The sequence below is a fragment of the Paralichthys olivaceus genome, chromosome 10 (genome assembly GCF_024713975.1).
Source record: "Paralichthys olivaceus isolate ysfri-2021 chromosome 10, ASM2471397v2, whole genome shotgun sequence".
Lineage (NCBI taxonomy): Eukaryota > Metazoa > Chordata > Actinopteri > Pleuronectiformes > Paralichthyidae > Paralichthys > Paralichthys olivaceus.
Genome location: NC_091102.1, coordinates 7008571 through 7024799, shown reverse-complemented (window position 1 = coordinate 7024799; position 16229 = coordinate 7008571). Strand labels below are relative to the sequence as shown.

General features: G+C 40.4%; 1 protein-coding gene and 1 long non-coding RNA gene across 6 annotated transcripts; one reads left to right on the top strand and one right to left on the bottom strand.

Moving 5' to 3' along the window:
• Positions 1-6862, top strand: trim13 (tripartite motif containing 13). Of its 5 annotated transcripts, none has more exons than XM_069532326.1 (3): positions 1-165; positions 822-2013; positions 4969-5158. In XM_069532326.1, the coding sequence occupies exons 1-3, from the start codon at positions 133-135 to the stop codon at positions 5040-5042; spliced, it is 1299 nt and encodes a 432-aa protein (XP_069388427.1). In that variant the 5' UTR covers positions 1-132; the 3' UTR covers positions 5043-5158. The 5 variants fall into 5 exon arrangements, with proteins under 5 accessions (XP_069388427.1, XP_019956255.2, XP_019956256.2 ...); XM_069532327.1 differs by lacking the exon at positions 1-165 and adding an exon at positions 263-711 and having other exon boundaries at positions 4969-6862; XM_020100696.2 differs by lacking the exon at positions 4969-5158 and having other exon boundaries at positions 3-165; positions 822-2367.
• On the bottom strand, positions 5181-15955 carry LOC138411751 (uncharacterized). The gene is made up of 3 exons (XR_011244238.1): positions 15788-15955; positions 15292-15370; positions 5181-5838 (listed from the first exon to the last, which is right to left on the bottom strand). It is a non-coding gene; the product is annotated as an uncharacterized lncRNA (long non-coding RNA).
• Positions 15956-16229: the final 274 nt, after the last annotated feature.

The window sequence follows — 16229 nt, the reverse complement described above, 5'->3', positions numbered from 1 at the left end:
GTGGTGAATATCACTCATGCACGCACGTGTGCGCAAACACAGACGAATCGGCGCATCTTAAAATGACCGATCGTCGCTGAAACAGTTAACTCCAGACCCGGAAAGGGCGAAGTCTGCACAGCAACAAGCGCCATGATTGCGTTGCACTGTGCGTCTCAGCAGCTGGTGAGTGATTCTTTTGGTCCAGTGGTTGCATGTTACTATGCGCTTGCAAAATCTGTCACAGCCCTCCTTCACTACCTCGCCAACAGGAGCGACGCTAACGCGAGCCCCGCTTGTCGCTAATTTGTCGCATTGGATTGGTTTAGGCGGCAGTGATTTAGGATTCAGCTCAGCTCAGCAACCGTCCTGCTGCTCCTCCAATACAAAGTCGGGGGGGGGAATCATCTGCTGTTATAGCTCATCTCTCTAAAGTTATTTTTGATTTATCTTCAGTGCTTTTAAGTTTCTCGCAACTGCTGCTTACAGTAGACATCAAAGCAGGATGTTAGTCAACATCAGATCGGCAGATGGAGCGTCTGGCAGAGTTCGTCTCAACGTTTTGCGCTCGTACAGCGATGAGAGTCGGTTTCACTCTGAGGATGGGAATACTCCTGCAGACGCAGCTGGAACATGACTGCAGAAATCTGTATCCTTTGCGATGCTTCAGCATTTTTCGATTGTAGTTTATTGCCTCTGCTGTCTTATGTGGCAGCATGTCTCTGAGCGAGGGTGCGTATTGTGTAGCCTAGTTTTTCTTTTTTTATTACGCGTTTAATTTTTCTTTTGGCGTTATTATGTAAACAATGCACCATTTTGACGCATGCATAATGTGTTTACAGGACACCATGGAGCAGCTAGAGGAGGAACTTACGTGCCCGATCTGCTGCGGTCTTTTCGAGGACCCTCGGGTCTTGTTGTGCTCACACAGCTTTTGCAAGAAATGCTTGGAGGGACTCTTGGAAGGGAGCCGAGGTCCATCATACAGAACACCTTTCAAATGCCCCACATGCCGCAAAGAGACGCCTCACAACGGCGCAAACAGTCTCCAGATCAACTACTCTCTGCGCGGAATTGTGGAGAAGTACAGCAAAATCAAGGTTCTGCCTAAAATGTCTGCTTGCGCACAACACAGCGGTCAGCCTCTTAACATGTTTTGCGCCACGGACTTAAAACTCATTTGTGGGTTTTGCGCAACAACAGATGAGCACAGAGGGCATAAATTCTGCTCATTGGATGAGGCATACGATCGGGAGAAGGCGGCGTTTGAAGAGCTGCTTCACGGGGTGGAGAGCTGGCAGAGCGCCGACACCCTGTCCTGCCTGGAGACACTACAAACCAGTAAGAAAAAGGCGCTTCAGTCGGTGACCAAGGACGCAGAGAAGGTAACAGAATATTTCGACAAACTCATCAGTGGCCTCGAGTGCAAAAAGAACGAGATCCTCTCCGATTTTGAGACGCTGAAGCTGGTGGTGATGCAGGCGTACGACCCGGAGATCACCAAGCTGAGCGCGGCTCTGGAGGAGCAGAGACGCGCGCTCAGCATCGCGGAGTCCTTCAGGAGCGCCTCCGACCCCCTGTGTTTCCTGGAGCAGATGCAGGAGTTTCGGGAGAAGTTCAGGGTCCTCAAGGAGACATCCCTGCCTCCAAACAAAGAGATGAACGTCGGTCCTCTTGTGCGCAATTTTGATGTGAAAAAGTGGGATTCGCTGAGGCTCAGAGAAGTGGACAAGATCTCAGTCCCCCACGAGAATGGCTCGTACAGAGTTGGGGGCTCACGGATGGCAGCGCGCAGACGGATCACCTTATTTATGAGTTTGCTGCTGTCGGTTCTGCTGCTGCTGCTGCATCCTCAAATCCTCGCGGCCCACATCAGCCCACAGATCCAACCAATGCTCACTACACTGTCCTCGCACCTTAGCCACAGTGGCGCGTACCTGTGGGGAATGACTGACATGTGCACGAGTTTGATGGGTGCAGGCCAGGAATGTATCGTGAACCTACTTGACTCTACTGTCAGTTTTATTGGCAGTTGTAAGTTGTTTTAATTCATTACCAGCCTGTGGCATCTCACTCACTCACAGAGACAGCTAGTTTACACTCGTGAGATGCACAGAGTTAGAGTCAGACATGCACCTGAGTTTATGGAAACACTTTTATTTAACTGTTCACCATTTCTTTTGCCTTATTCCTCTATAGATCCAACCTCTCTGAATCAATCACTATTATTCCAGATGTTCTTTACATCGGATACAGACGCACATTCACTAATTCATTCCTTTTCCCCACGTGCAATCAATCAATGTACAATCTATTATTTTTTTTAAACGTTGACAGCTTTATACTTCCCCAAGATCTTGACAAATAAAACTTGAGAAATTTAACACACCTCCTCCTCTTCCTCTCCACCTTTGTTTTCATTTTGCGTGACAGGCAAAAACAGACATTTAGGGTCAAAGGTGGGCCAGTGAATGACATGTACGCGTAAATATAGTGTGATCCATGGCTTCTTCCCCGTGCAGAGCGCCTCCGCACCACAGTCGTGCTGCAGCCTCTTCAAGGTTACACACGTTGCATAACAGGCCCCGTGTGAAATATTGAGAAGGCCCCGTGCAAGAGCTCAGATTATAAAATGTTTAAGAAACACAAAACACTCAAACGTGTGTTTCTGCACAGGCAAGACGTGAGATTTTCGTGCGTAACTGACAGCCACTTTATTTCCACACGTTGATTTGTGGGGGTTCATGCGGCTCAATGATTGTATAACTTGTCCGGTTTATGAAGTCAAACATCTGCAGGCTGTTACAGTAAAATATGGTGTGGGCCTGTTTTCTGCTGTGCGTCTGAAATGGAAGAAAACTTACTTGGAAGCTCAAAACCAAATCGAGTGCAAGTTCTATTTTTCTTTTTGCATTTGGGTTAACTCAGTGATGTCTCCGGCTTATCACCAACAGTGATCTTTACTAATTTAGGTCAGACCACAAATATCTAACTGTGCATTCATTTATTATTTTATTCCGATGGGTAGTCAAGCATTTCGAAAAAATAAACAGGTAAATACATGAAATCCCCCAAATCAGACCACAGTGTAAATCCGTGATGTCAGCACTGACCATAATTCAGGATGTACGTCATGACACGCTCGTACATATATATAGCCTCCTGTTGCCAGGCAAATAGGATGAAAATAAAAGTACCTAACTACATTAATATTTTAATTGTGGCGGCACGCGATTTAAATATAGCCTGACAAATGTGAACTGGGTCCAAATTAAACACCAAAAACCTGAATATCAGTGTATGGATATGAGGTTTCTAGATAATAGCCATGAAACCAGGGCGCACGGTCCGACTTTTAAATCAGATGTGTGTGTCTTTAGTGATTTGTAATACAATTAACTTATAAGTTACAATAAACACATAAGGGACGTGACTATAACTGAATAATAAGCTTATAGACTCTTATAAGACTAATATACTATTATAGACTATTCGGCGTGTTACCCGAATCCCTGATAAGGTCCCACACACTGTAACACAGGGTTATTTAATAGTGATTTAAGTTCATAACCGTTTATATATTCATGTTAATAACGGTTTTTTATTTTATTTTCTATTGTCATAATATATTAATTAAAAAGAAAATAATTCAGCTTTTGTGGAAACTGGTTGAATATGAGCGTGAACAGGTCCTGACGGTGACCGGTGTTCCTGGTGTATAATTCTACAAACTGGTAAATATATAAAAACTCACCATGATTAAAAAATAAAAGATGAACAAAAGCTGTATGTGCAATTTCAGGCCAAACATCGCCATCAAATCTCTTTCCACATTTTGATGTGTGCGGAGACAACAGGTTCTTTTTTTCTAAACTCAAGAAACAATCCAACATATTTCAGATTTAAATCACAGCACTTTGGCAAAAATAGAAAAATTACTGATTTCAAAATATTATTGATGTATTAATGTTTTTAAGATATCAACACACACACACACACACTCACACACACTTTCTGTCTCTTAATCTGTTTTCTAAGTTCACCTTGTAAACTTAATGTTAAGTAAAAATTGTATCTATACATATAAATATATACAAGATTGTATAGATTATGTTCAGACTAATCCTCGTTTAATTTAATATGAAAAACCCAGAATGTATTTATATATAATGTATTTTGTACATTTGTAAAAAGTCCACCTCATTATTTTTACCCAATGTCGTATTCCGGGTTATTTATAATCACAGGTGCAAAGAAAAAACAGATATTCGGATTATTCGATTCAAAAGGCCCACGAGGCCAAATGGAGGAAAATTGCTAGCAAGTATAACGGGTGTCTTAAAAAAATCAGAGGTGACCATGAAAATTTGAATCACTAAAGTCATGTATAGTGACAAAGGTTTATATTATAAGTTTAATTAAAAAACAAAGACTGGTGTAAACACTTTTCCTCTGTTCACATTTGGAGGCTTTTTATTTCACCGTGTTCACCTGGTCCAAATGATCAGAAAGCATGAGAACAGCGGAGATTTCACATTATCCCAAAGCCCATAAGCCCGTGGGACAACAGGACTGTGGTGATTTTCTTTTATTAGATGCGTCTGATTTGGGACGGTCGTCGTCGGGTGTCCGGGTAGAGACGCGCACATGGCGCTCACACGAATTTAAAATGGAGGCTTTTCGCGATTAGAGGACACCGTGTCTTTCGTTACAGCGCAGCACGTCCAAAATACATCACGGGTCTGAAGGTAAAAGCAAATAATCCCAAACTATTAGTGTCGTTAATATCAAGCAAATGGACGCCGCAGAGCGTCCTGGTGATCAGGCCCGAACTGAGCAGAAATCAGTCTGAAATACCTCCAAAAGAAAATATACCTTGACCTATATAAACGGAATGGCTTTTAAAAATGGATGCAGAATATTTAATGTGTATATTATACAACGTAACGACTCGTGATTTTGACCCGCAGTGAATGTGTGTGTTCTCAGGGATCGTGTTGAACAGGCCGGACATCCCAGCAGCGCTGCGTCGAGGCCACACAGGCCGTGACGAGGGAGGATGATATTTACAAGAATATAAAGTACAAGTGCAGAATAACGTAACTAGAAAACTACTCAGCTAAATACACAGTATTCAGATAAACACCAAGTATGGCACGTCATCTATATCAAATATCACTATCAAAACACGACAGACAAAATCCAATTTCATTTTTTATTTTTGAAAGTGCAGACAGAACAGTGAAACGTAAAAGACCATTACATGTTTTAACAGTAAAACAAAATTAGTGAGTAAGCGACATACCTGAGAGGAAAGCCACCGTTAGCTGCCCTGAATGCAAGTGGTCCGCTTTGCTACAGCAGCACGATCAATATTGGAGGCTTCAGCAAAAGTCTTAACTCCAATATTTACGTGCTGCTACAGTAAAACAACCAGCAGATGGGTTGGGTTGCTCTCAATATCAGGAACAACTCTGTGTGGTACTTGTTCAGACAATGGAGACTACTGTATATATGCAGGTGTGACTGTAAACATCAATGGAAAAAGGTCCAGGTTGTAATTTCAGGTTTTACTGCTGCAGCACAGTATGGCCTGCACCTCAGTATAACCCACAAACCATTCCGTGCTGCTACAGCATCACCAGATCTGCCGCCCTGGTCGCTCCTCTTCTAAATCCTCTCATATTCTGTCGATTGCACGCTCCTCTCCATCTTTCAGGCTTTAAGTCTTTACCACATGTTCAGAGACTGGTACAAACTTATTCCCTACTGTGTATCTACCTAAAAGACGCTCAGATGATCAGTGTCTGTTGCAAACTTGCAGAAATGTCCTCTCCAATCAGAAAACAGGCTCTCCATCTGAAACACACCAAAAAAGACAGTACTCAGTAAAGAATGTATTCAATGCACTATATGACCAAAAGTAAGAGGATGTTTCAATCCTAGCTTCTGCTGTAGTGTCTTTTTAAAACATGTTGAACCTTATTGAGCAGGTTCGGACCAATTTGGCCAAAATGTGAGGTCACACATTGACGCTGAGAGATATGTGGCTCAATGTCTGCTTGTAATGGTGTTGAGGTCAGAGCACTTTCAAGATCAGAAAAACTATTTCTAAAAACTATTTTTTTTTACTTACTGCAGTCACAAAAACTATGTGGTAGCCAAGCCAATGTGACCGAGTCTGACCCGAAAATCATTTTAAATGTTTATCCAACCCCCAACAGGCTCCGGTGTCCACACTCAAGTCCACATACCGGATATTCAGCATATTCAAGTAATTTCACAAACTCTTTAGCCAATACAGATCAATATTGCAAGATTGGTTTTTAGCAGAGACAACTCTATAATGTTTGGGGGGGAAAAGACAGCATTTGACTGCCAATTTGAAAAAATGGTTGAGTGGGTAAATATATAATAATCAGTGCCGGCTAAGCTCTGCATAAACAAAAGGGAAGGGCTGATACAGAAAAAAATGATCAGTTTGCACTTTGCATCAGAATTAAGTCACTGTCAGCATATCACTGTATTACTATGGCATTCCTCATACCCTTGTAACACATGGGTGCTATTGACAGATGTGACCGGGTTTAAAAAGATGGCAACTTGTAAGAGAGAGAGAATCTGAGTCAAACAGTATTGTGAGAATGACCACAGTTTATCATTTAAAAAACAAATCCTTGTTTGTGTGCAAACGTGTTAAACTGAATCTTGTTAGTAATCATGCAGGGGATTGGGTCCAGATTGTGTTGCCACTAGAGGTCTCAATGGACCTGTAATCATGACCTTGGTCTAAAATGGACAGATAAGACATCTAACATACGTCCTTCAAAAAAATGTAATAAAATTAGGCACATTCTGTGAGAACCTACAAAAATAAAGAAAAGGCATTTCATTCATGTTCTTGAGGGAAGAAAACATTAATCACAGAGTGTAACTGTAGAAACGTTTTGTTGTTTACTCTGGATGTCAGTTTCCCACAAACACCAAATTGGTCACGGCTCTAAATTGTGTTAACATAACACAACAAAACTTGTACAATATAAGTTCACTGATAGATTGCACAATAAACTGATAAAATGTGCACAGGCCAGGGGTCAAAGACCTGTGATGTAGTTTTGAAAATGGTAATTTACTAAATAAACTGCAATCGTTGAAATAAATTATACTATGAAGCACAGAAGTTTCCCTACACCTCCAATGCCCTTTTTACCTACTGGACATTCACCTCCGAGCAAAAGATACAAATTGTTTCTAATCTCAGTTAATATTTGGTGTAAACAGGGAAGAACAGATAAAATATGTGAACATTTTTGAAGATTCTTGGTGATAAACATGAAAGATTACAGCTGAAATATGTTAGGAAAACAAAGGTGGAGAACACGAGTTTAGCAATTCTGTCCACACAGACACTTGACAGAAGCAGGAGGCTGGGAGGACACTGAGGACCAGTGCATGCCGTCTGCTCCCCCCCTTAAAATTAATGAGTTGGAGGCTGAACCTTTAATTACGGACAATATTTATACCACAGCATAAAAATATCTTACGTCAATAGCATTAAAAAACTGGTATAAGTTTAGTATGAAAATGAAGCACTTCCTCATGAGTTTGCACATGAAACCAAATTCACAAATTATAGTCAGTATCTAAAAATCATCTTTTGAACAAATTGGGCATGACCTTTGCTAAATTTGGTGGAACTAGTAAATAACAAATCATGCAGAAGGAAATTATACTAATTAACAACTAATGCTCTTAAATTGGTGCAGAGGACCTGCGAAGGGTTATCAAAGAGTCCAATAATTATGCTTCAGCCAACACATGTTGTACTCAGATCTCTGGGGTGTGACAAAATCTCCTTGTAATAGTCCTGGGATACTATGGTCCACTTCACCTGTCCAGTGCCTCATATCCTGGGCAAAAAGAGGGAGCAAAGTCAGGTGTTGGAAGCAGTGCCTAATAACATGATGTGAGCAATCAAAAAAGTAAACAATTATAAAAGTCACAAAATGTTTAGTTAAATTAAAAAAGGCCAAAACATTTGCTTGGTTGATTCATCATCATTTGGATTTTCACCTTTTATCTTTGTAAACTGAAACATCTGTTTAACTGTTCAGACAATAAGAAATCTGAAGACATTAATGGGCTCTGGAAACTTGGGGATGGACAGGGGCACCTGTCATTTCTAACATTAACATAATGGCACTCATTTGAGCGCATAGCTTCACCAAGGACCATCAGTCTCCTTAACTAGATTAACTAGATTTTAGTTCCCTGAATACACCAGATTTTTTTTCATCAAGATCCACAAACTATTCCCCAGGAAATTGGTAAAAATGTAAAAAACATAAAATTAAAATCTTTAAAATATAATAATGACCTATCCCGAACGTTAAAGAAAGTGAAAAACAAATCCTGGATTTGACCACATTTGTGCCAAAATTTCGTGATATCTTTCTTGGCTCGTGTCCCATGTCTCATGGAAAACTGTTGAGTAGCTTTTGCGTAATCTTGCTGACAAACGAACAAAACAATGGACAAAGTAAAAACATGACCTCCCCATGGTGGAGGTAATTATAGGTGTATAGATTTTTATTTTTTTTATTTTGTGGAGTGCATGCTCTTATGACCCAAAGAAAAAAACATGAGAAACACACAATGTCCACCTACTTTGACGCATCTGTCTTATATGTCAAGCCCAGACAGCTCTGAATGAATTAAACCGAATCTGTCATGAAACAACCACTTTACCTTGTCCATCATTATAAATTACCAAACAAACGCACACAAAAGGAACTCACCAGGTAAGTTGTGTACTTTTCTTTTAAGCAGATACTTTCTTTATAAGTATAAGCTGAATTGTTCACATCAAGGACTCTAACCTCTCCCTATTTTTCCTCACTTTCCTTTAAGGAAGCATGCCCGGACATGTCACCTTCACTGCTCAGCCTTTTTAACCCATTCCTACAACATTTGCTCCTCAAACAATGGCCTCAAAGAGTCACCTGACCCCAAGGTTGAGGGTCAAGTAACCCCCTACACCCCATCGGGTATAAGGACCTGGACATGACAACCTATCACCTCCCCAGATCAAGTGGTCTGGGCTGGCCTCTTCTAGTCGGTGTCTTCTCTCTGTATAAGCACAAACCAAAGGGAGATCTGCAGTGACATCCTTGGCTGTGGGGGAAATAAAACCTGAATGGCAATCACATCTATCGGCATGAAAACATCCACGCAAATTAGAGTTCCTCATTGTGTATATAATGATTTGATTCGTCATTAGTCAACAGAGCATGGAATGAAGCTACTAAAAAATTTAATATCTGCAGACACAGCCACCACGTTTGAGTCATAACAATTATTGATTAATACTAGTTTCAGAGTATATATATATCCTACAATTAGGCCAAGACAAAGTGATTTTAAATGTAGATGTACTGTGCAAAAACTGTTTCCTACACAATAAGTTAAAAATCCATCACTTTAATTTAAGCCAGAGAAACACCAGGTGTTAGGCTAGCAAAATTGTTGTCCTGTGTTTGGCACCACAACACACAGTAAAATATTTTCTATGTTCACTGTGCCACAACTTTAGTTGGTGTAACAAATTTTTTTTCACTGCCCACTGGGACAGCATGTGAACTCTACAGTTGCAAAAGTGAATACAAAACCAGTTCCTCTGTAATAACAAAGTGGTTGGTAGTGATGACATGAAAATATTAAGAAAAAGATGTATCTCACCTCTTAATGAAAACCCTTTGTGTGTTAAGTCTAAACGCAAAACAGGAGGTGGTGAATAATGTGATTGTTCATTGTAGAACAGGGATGCTACCTACCAAACACTGCTCTGTTGCATACCAACACAACTACTGTAATGGTTTGTTTCAAACTTAGAAAAACCTGTTAGGAAAAGCAGACACAGGAAGAGTGACTGGGTTTCCCTGGAATCTGCAGCCGTATCTTGTCAAATGAATAATGGAAAAGTCGTGAAACTTGGGAAAACACAAACTTGCAGATCGACAACTGAATAACACATTTTCACAGGACATTTCCAGCAGATATGCAAGAGTGACCTCAGTAATTTTCTCACTCCACAGGTTTACACCACCCCCTCCAATTACTGTCAGGTGTCACTGTGACCGGGGGACCCTTTACACCCAAGGTACACGACTATCTTAAATAATGAACAAAAATATCACAAAACCAGGATCAGAAATAAAAATTCAAATGAAATTAATTTTAATTAAAAGAATAAGTAAAAAGTATTTTTAACTATTGTCTGAAACCGGCTGTTGAAAGCACACTCCTACATCTAACACAGAATGTAATGATAATGATTCATTGTACTGTTTTCAATTAGTCTCTTGGAGCATGGCTTACGAAAGGGCACATCTAAGATTTAATAATAGTCAAAGCCTCTTTTTCAACATTTCCAATCAAAGTGTGGAGCAAATTATAAGACCAGCAGCAGTGTCTGTCACCTCATCCTCAACACACCAGTGTGTGTGGTGAAATATATGAAGCGAACACACAACTGCGGTTCCTACTGTATAAAAAAGCATTTAAACGTTTAATTATTACTTATTTTTCTTCATTGAAATAATTCACCCAGTTAATTACAACTTCGTTTGAACAATCTCAAACTTCCTCTTACTGCCACGAAAGACAGAGCAGCAATAAACAGGATGCAGACAAAGCACACTGTGATGCAATTTCAAAAGTAGATGAGGTCCTGCTTTACACTTGACCAAAAGCATTAAACCATAAAAGAGCATAGTTACAACTATCTCAACAAATCAATATTTAATAACTTGCACAACCTTTAACATGACTAACGCAACTTTTTTTTCATTGCAGTAAAGCACTATTTACAGAATAACCAGTAAGGCTGAAATTAATATCCATGTAAAGCGTGTAGTACTGTAAGTTCTATGTGCATACACACATTAGTAAGAGGGGAAAAAGAAGAAGCAAAGTGTGAGACACCCATACACAAACACACACTATAGTTCACTATACTATATATGCCTACACCTAGGTTTAATTCAGATATTGATATAACGCTGGTTTACATTGTAAAAATAAACATATCACTCAAAATCTTTTATACTAAAATAATAAAGCTTTTCAGTGACTTTCTTGTTACTGTTGACTGAGTTAGCACATATGGACAAATAAAATAAAAATAATTAACACATAAGAAAAGTGTGTTGTGGCTTTGGCGTGTGTGTTAAAAAATGTCACATGCAAATACAGCATTAATAATATTTGTATTGCTTTCACCTCATTCCTTTGCAAGACTTGACCTACCTAATACACAATGACATTTGCACACCAGCAGAACAACATAAGTGTGTATATCCCAAAATATTAGAGCCAATATTACTGTTGGAAATATACTAAATTATCTGTTTGAATCACACTTAAAAAAAACTAAACCAACAAGAGAAATCGTTGGTCACACAGTGTAAAAGTATCTGATCTCTGTGCACCCAAGCACACTGCCTGCTTTAGAGCAGTGGGTGAGGTTTTATCTGCTTAACCAAGTTAGGGCAAATAATACAGGAATACATAGCCACCAGGTCTTTTCCATCTAATCGCTCACACAATAATATTGTAGTATTAATCTAACACCCTCATGTTAAAAAATGACTAGAGTTGCAGAAATTAAAACCCCATGTGTGTCTAGTCAGAGGAGGAATCGTCTTGTTGTGTCAAATCTTACTGCCAGTGCTATTGCAGGTTATCATATTACCAAATTTAAATTAAATTTAATTATCAAGCAGTGAATTCACCAGCACCGCAACAGCCAACGTATTCATTTTAAACGCACTGTACAAGTTCAAAAGTATGTCTGCAGATGCAGAGTAAAAAAAATTGTTTTTTATATTTTTATAAAAATATATAAAAGGGAATAACAACTTTTGAATGAAACAGGACAAAAAGATCTGATTTTTAGAGAAGTGGTGATCTTGCTGACTATTTAAATTTACCAGATTATCTGAAATGTGGTTAATTAGAAACCATAACAGCAGTTAAACTGACAATTATTTAAAAATTGCTAATGCCATCCCTATAAACAATTTTATAAGATTTTCTCCATTTATTGAAGCAGGTGTAAAGCTTGTGCACTACAGTGATGCAGCACATACTGTATGCAAAAAATCAAAGCCAATGCAAAACATATGCTTGTAAGAAGCATGCAAGGACCTGGCACCCTCATATTCTGCACTGCTGCCACTAATGTTATCAGCCTCAACTTTATGGTTAAACACACCAGAATAAATAAACACTGCTTTTCACCGAATAGCCCATCTGAACTCCAGGTTTACCTAGAATGACCACTATTTAGATTATTCCAGGATTAAAATTATGTCTGCGAGAGAACTGACAAACGCAGATAAAACCATTTGACAGGTTCTATTAAATACTGCTAAGTCATAGAACCAATACCAAAGCCACCTCCTGGAAAATAACCAACACAGGCCGTGAAAACCTTTCCCCATCACAGCAAATTTGAATACTATAAAGTTTGTGCTGAGTGGTGCAGAAAGAAGGAAGAGAAGGGTGGGGGTTCTCTGTAGCCTGGCTACAACACATGAGAGCAAGTACAAGAAGAGAGGCACAGTTTCACCAGGAAATGGGGGTGGGAGCCCATTTTGCCGGAGGGGTCTGAGAAGACAGAATGATGAGTCACAGAATGTCATGCTAACAGTCTGAAACAGCACAACGGTGCTGTACAAAAATATTGAAAAGGCAAATAGCAGAAAATGGAGGGGAGACACAGACCTGTAGCATTTAAAAGGAGATTAACTGTAGGCACCACAGGAATAAAACTGTTAAAATACACCACTAATCTGACAACTGCATAAACACACAGAGTCAACAATGCTGTAATCCCTCTTCAACTGAATAAGAGCAAAATATTTACATATATTTCACACGTATGAGCACAACAGATATGCATTAGAAAACTAAGAAACCGGTGAGTAAGTTCAGATATTACCAGGACTCTTGATCTCAAACTTTCACTTTGACAAATCAGTCCATCCGACCTTCTAGTGATTATATCTACAAACTAAAATCTGTAGTTTAAAAGAAACAAGGTACACACTACAGTTGATATTGTAAAACTGATTAAAATGTTGTTTCCATCAATTTAAGGGAAAGTCCATTTAAATCATCTCTAATGCCGATTCAACTGAAACATCAAGTGCCATCCATGAAGTGCATTTTAGTCATTTTTTCCAATTTAACAAATAAAATGACACAGTGAATCATTTGACTTCCCATCTTTTAAACTGCTTATGGCAATTTTGCTGAAATTACACCATGACAAGTCTGGCAGACAATTTTCGACTGTAAGAAAGAAATAAGGAGGCGGATGTACTTAGTTGAATTGTTGAGTACACATGCATGCATACACCACGTCCTTAACAGCCATATTTTAAATCCACTCCGTAAAAAATAATTTAAAAAAATATTTTCAGGCACTTAGTTACACCCACTCTACCTGAATATATGAAAAATATTATTTGAAAATACTTCCTTCTGAGTAGTTTGTAAAGATGAGCAATTTTTGTGTGATTTTTCACACAGGAGCCTGAAAAATAACATCCCTACACCAGTAGTGTACAGAACAACGTGGGTTAAATATAATTTGCCCATTAATCTTAAATACACCACTTGGTGTACAGTAACAAATCAGCAAATACGTTTGTTCCTAAAGCAGATAATCACTTGCATGTCACATTTTTAGTCATCATACTACTCATTGCACTTCATACACCTACAGATTAAGTTTTTTGTCATGACACATCAGGTCTCAATAATTTTCTCCTCGACCTCCTTAACTCGGGTGTATGGCAGTGAGAGAGCTTTCACTCCTCTCACACAGTGAATTTCCCTCCAACTAAATACCCTGAAAAATAAAACTAACTATATGGAAATGGGAGGTTTAATAGTGAAAATGCTGTCTCATTTCTCCAAAAATTATTACACTACAGATAAGATATGTGACTTTATTCAGCTATACTCAAAATTATGGCATTTGTTTACATTTTCATTTGGGTCATGCATATGATATCACAGTATAACCTCAAGTCTTTGTAGAGTATGTATGAGAAATTTTAAAATCTGGGGGAAAAAAAGCTATGAGTACGTACACTGTCAGATGTGACATGCCAAGGAAACATCTTCCGGGGGGGGGACAGGGCAGAAGTGGCTGCCCTCAGTGCCATGTTCTCAACGAGGTTAGGACGAATAAAGGATTTTTATGTGGAAGTTCAAACATGGTACTTGACAAATGCATCTGATTATGTGTCTGAATAAACGTAGCCGTGTAGAAGATAGGAAAGGCCTCGCATTATGTAACACATTAAACCGATCTCTGCTTAGAAGGAAATACAAGGGGCGGGTTTAGACGCACAATTATACGGAGCCTGTCTTTTCCTCCCTAATGCTTTAATAAAGAAGTGTCCATGTTCGTGAGGAGAAGCACAAGGCAGAATAAAATATCATCCATGCAGCAACTAATGATCAGGTCCGTTTTGACACTTCACTCCTAAACGGATTGGATCCCCCCCCTTTAATGTACACGTTGTTGAATTTAATCACAGCACAAGGAAAGTGGAGCGAGGCAAAAAATAAAAAAAACAGGCTGAATGACAGAAGGCAATGACAGAAAATCCTCCGAGCAAAAAAAAAAACACACATCACAGCCCCACAACAAACAACACAACAATAAATATCATTTTTATTCACTAACGTTAATTCCACTTTACTGCATCGTTAGTGGTTATGAGTCATTCGTCTGGCGTTTAACAGCCTGTTAAAGTTGAACCATCATCAGTCGCCACCTATGGCTGTTGTCACTTGGCCGAGAGCCACGTTGATCATTTCTACATATTCAAATGTGTTTACACGTACAAACACGAGGCCGGTGCTCCACACCGGGAGACACTCAGTTAATTATTAATCCGGGTTGCGTTCATACGAGAGCTGTCAGTAACCTCAAGACTGCACACACCTCAACCACCAGCCACTCGGAAAAATAAAACCAAATATTATTAAAGTCATCAGCTGCAACATCGGTGACAAACTTCGGGTGTTTTCTCTACAACAACCACAGAAAACCGCTGGAAACGGAACATAACGTCACAACCATTTACCAGAAAAAAAAAATCTGCCTCCGCTAACAAGCAAAAAAAAAATGAAGTTACCACAAAAGGCAGTGTGTGTGTGTGTGTGTGTGTGTGTGTGTGTGTGTGCCTCTCATCGGGGTTTTTATTTTCCCTCCCAGGCCGGTGGAGGTACCGTGTGCATGTGTTGACACTGCCGCCCGAGCTGCTCCGCTCCGCTCCAGCCTGGCTGCCTCTGCACCTCCCGCTCAAAACTGGGGAGGGAAAAAAAAAAAAAAATAGTACGTTTCACTTGAACTTTGATGAAAACGCGCAACTTGAAGAGTCTCCGGAGCCGAGAGGAGGATAAATACCCCCCCACGTTTCCTCCCTCACGTCCCGGTTAAAACAGACAGTATAGGCGCTTCTTTTTTTTTTTTTTTTTAATGTTACCGTTACAGCGAAGTGAGAAGCCCCTCTCTCTCTCTCTCTCTCTCTCTGTGTGTGTGTGTGTGTTAGCACGCTAAGCTAGCAGGCTAGCAGCTCGGAGTGGAACAAGCTGGCCAAATGGCTAACGTCTCCCCGCCACGGTCGGTCTCCTCTCCACGTAGTCCTCCTCCTCCTCCTCCTCCCCCCCTGCTCATACCCGTCCGATTAAACCCACACGGAGCGGCTTGTGTCGGGGTAGTTACCTCTGTTGAAAACGCGCGGGGCTCCCTTCTCTTTGTGGAGGAAGAAGAAAGAGGTGAGAGGGGGGGGATGTTGGGATTTTGGGCGCTCGGATCCTCTGGCTCTCGCCTTCGTCTCTGCGGCTCCGTGTTCGCAGCATCTTCTCCCCGCAGCTGCTCAGCCGATCGCTGCTCACTCGAAAATGGCGCCGAAAGATACACTCCTCATTCAAATTCGATAGAGCCTCCCATCGCCGCGATTGGCCGAGCGGGCGGTGGATTCCGCGCCGCTGATTGGTCGCTGAAAATGCACTCTCGAATGATCTCGCAGGCCACCGCAGCGCTCTCTGCGCGTTAACCCCTCACGCGCCGCGGGCCACTTCTGCAAAGACTGCACCTCCAGTTCAACACCAGCGTTTTGAAATCGTGGAATTAATGTGCACCGCTGTGCAGGCGCACGAATTAC

Coding starts and splice junctions, on each gene's coding strand:
- trim13 (XM_069532325.1), top strand. CDS start 786: ATGCACCATTTTGACGCATGCATAATGTGTTTACAGGACACCATGGAG. Junction 2,014..4,968: donor TGTCAGTTTTATTGGCAGTT/GTAAGTTGTTTT, acceptor GTGTGTTCTCAG/GGATCGTGTTGAACAGGCCG.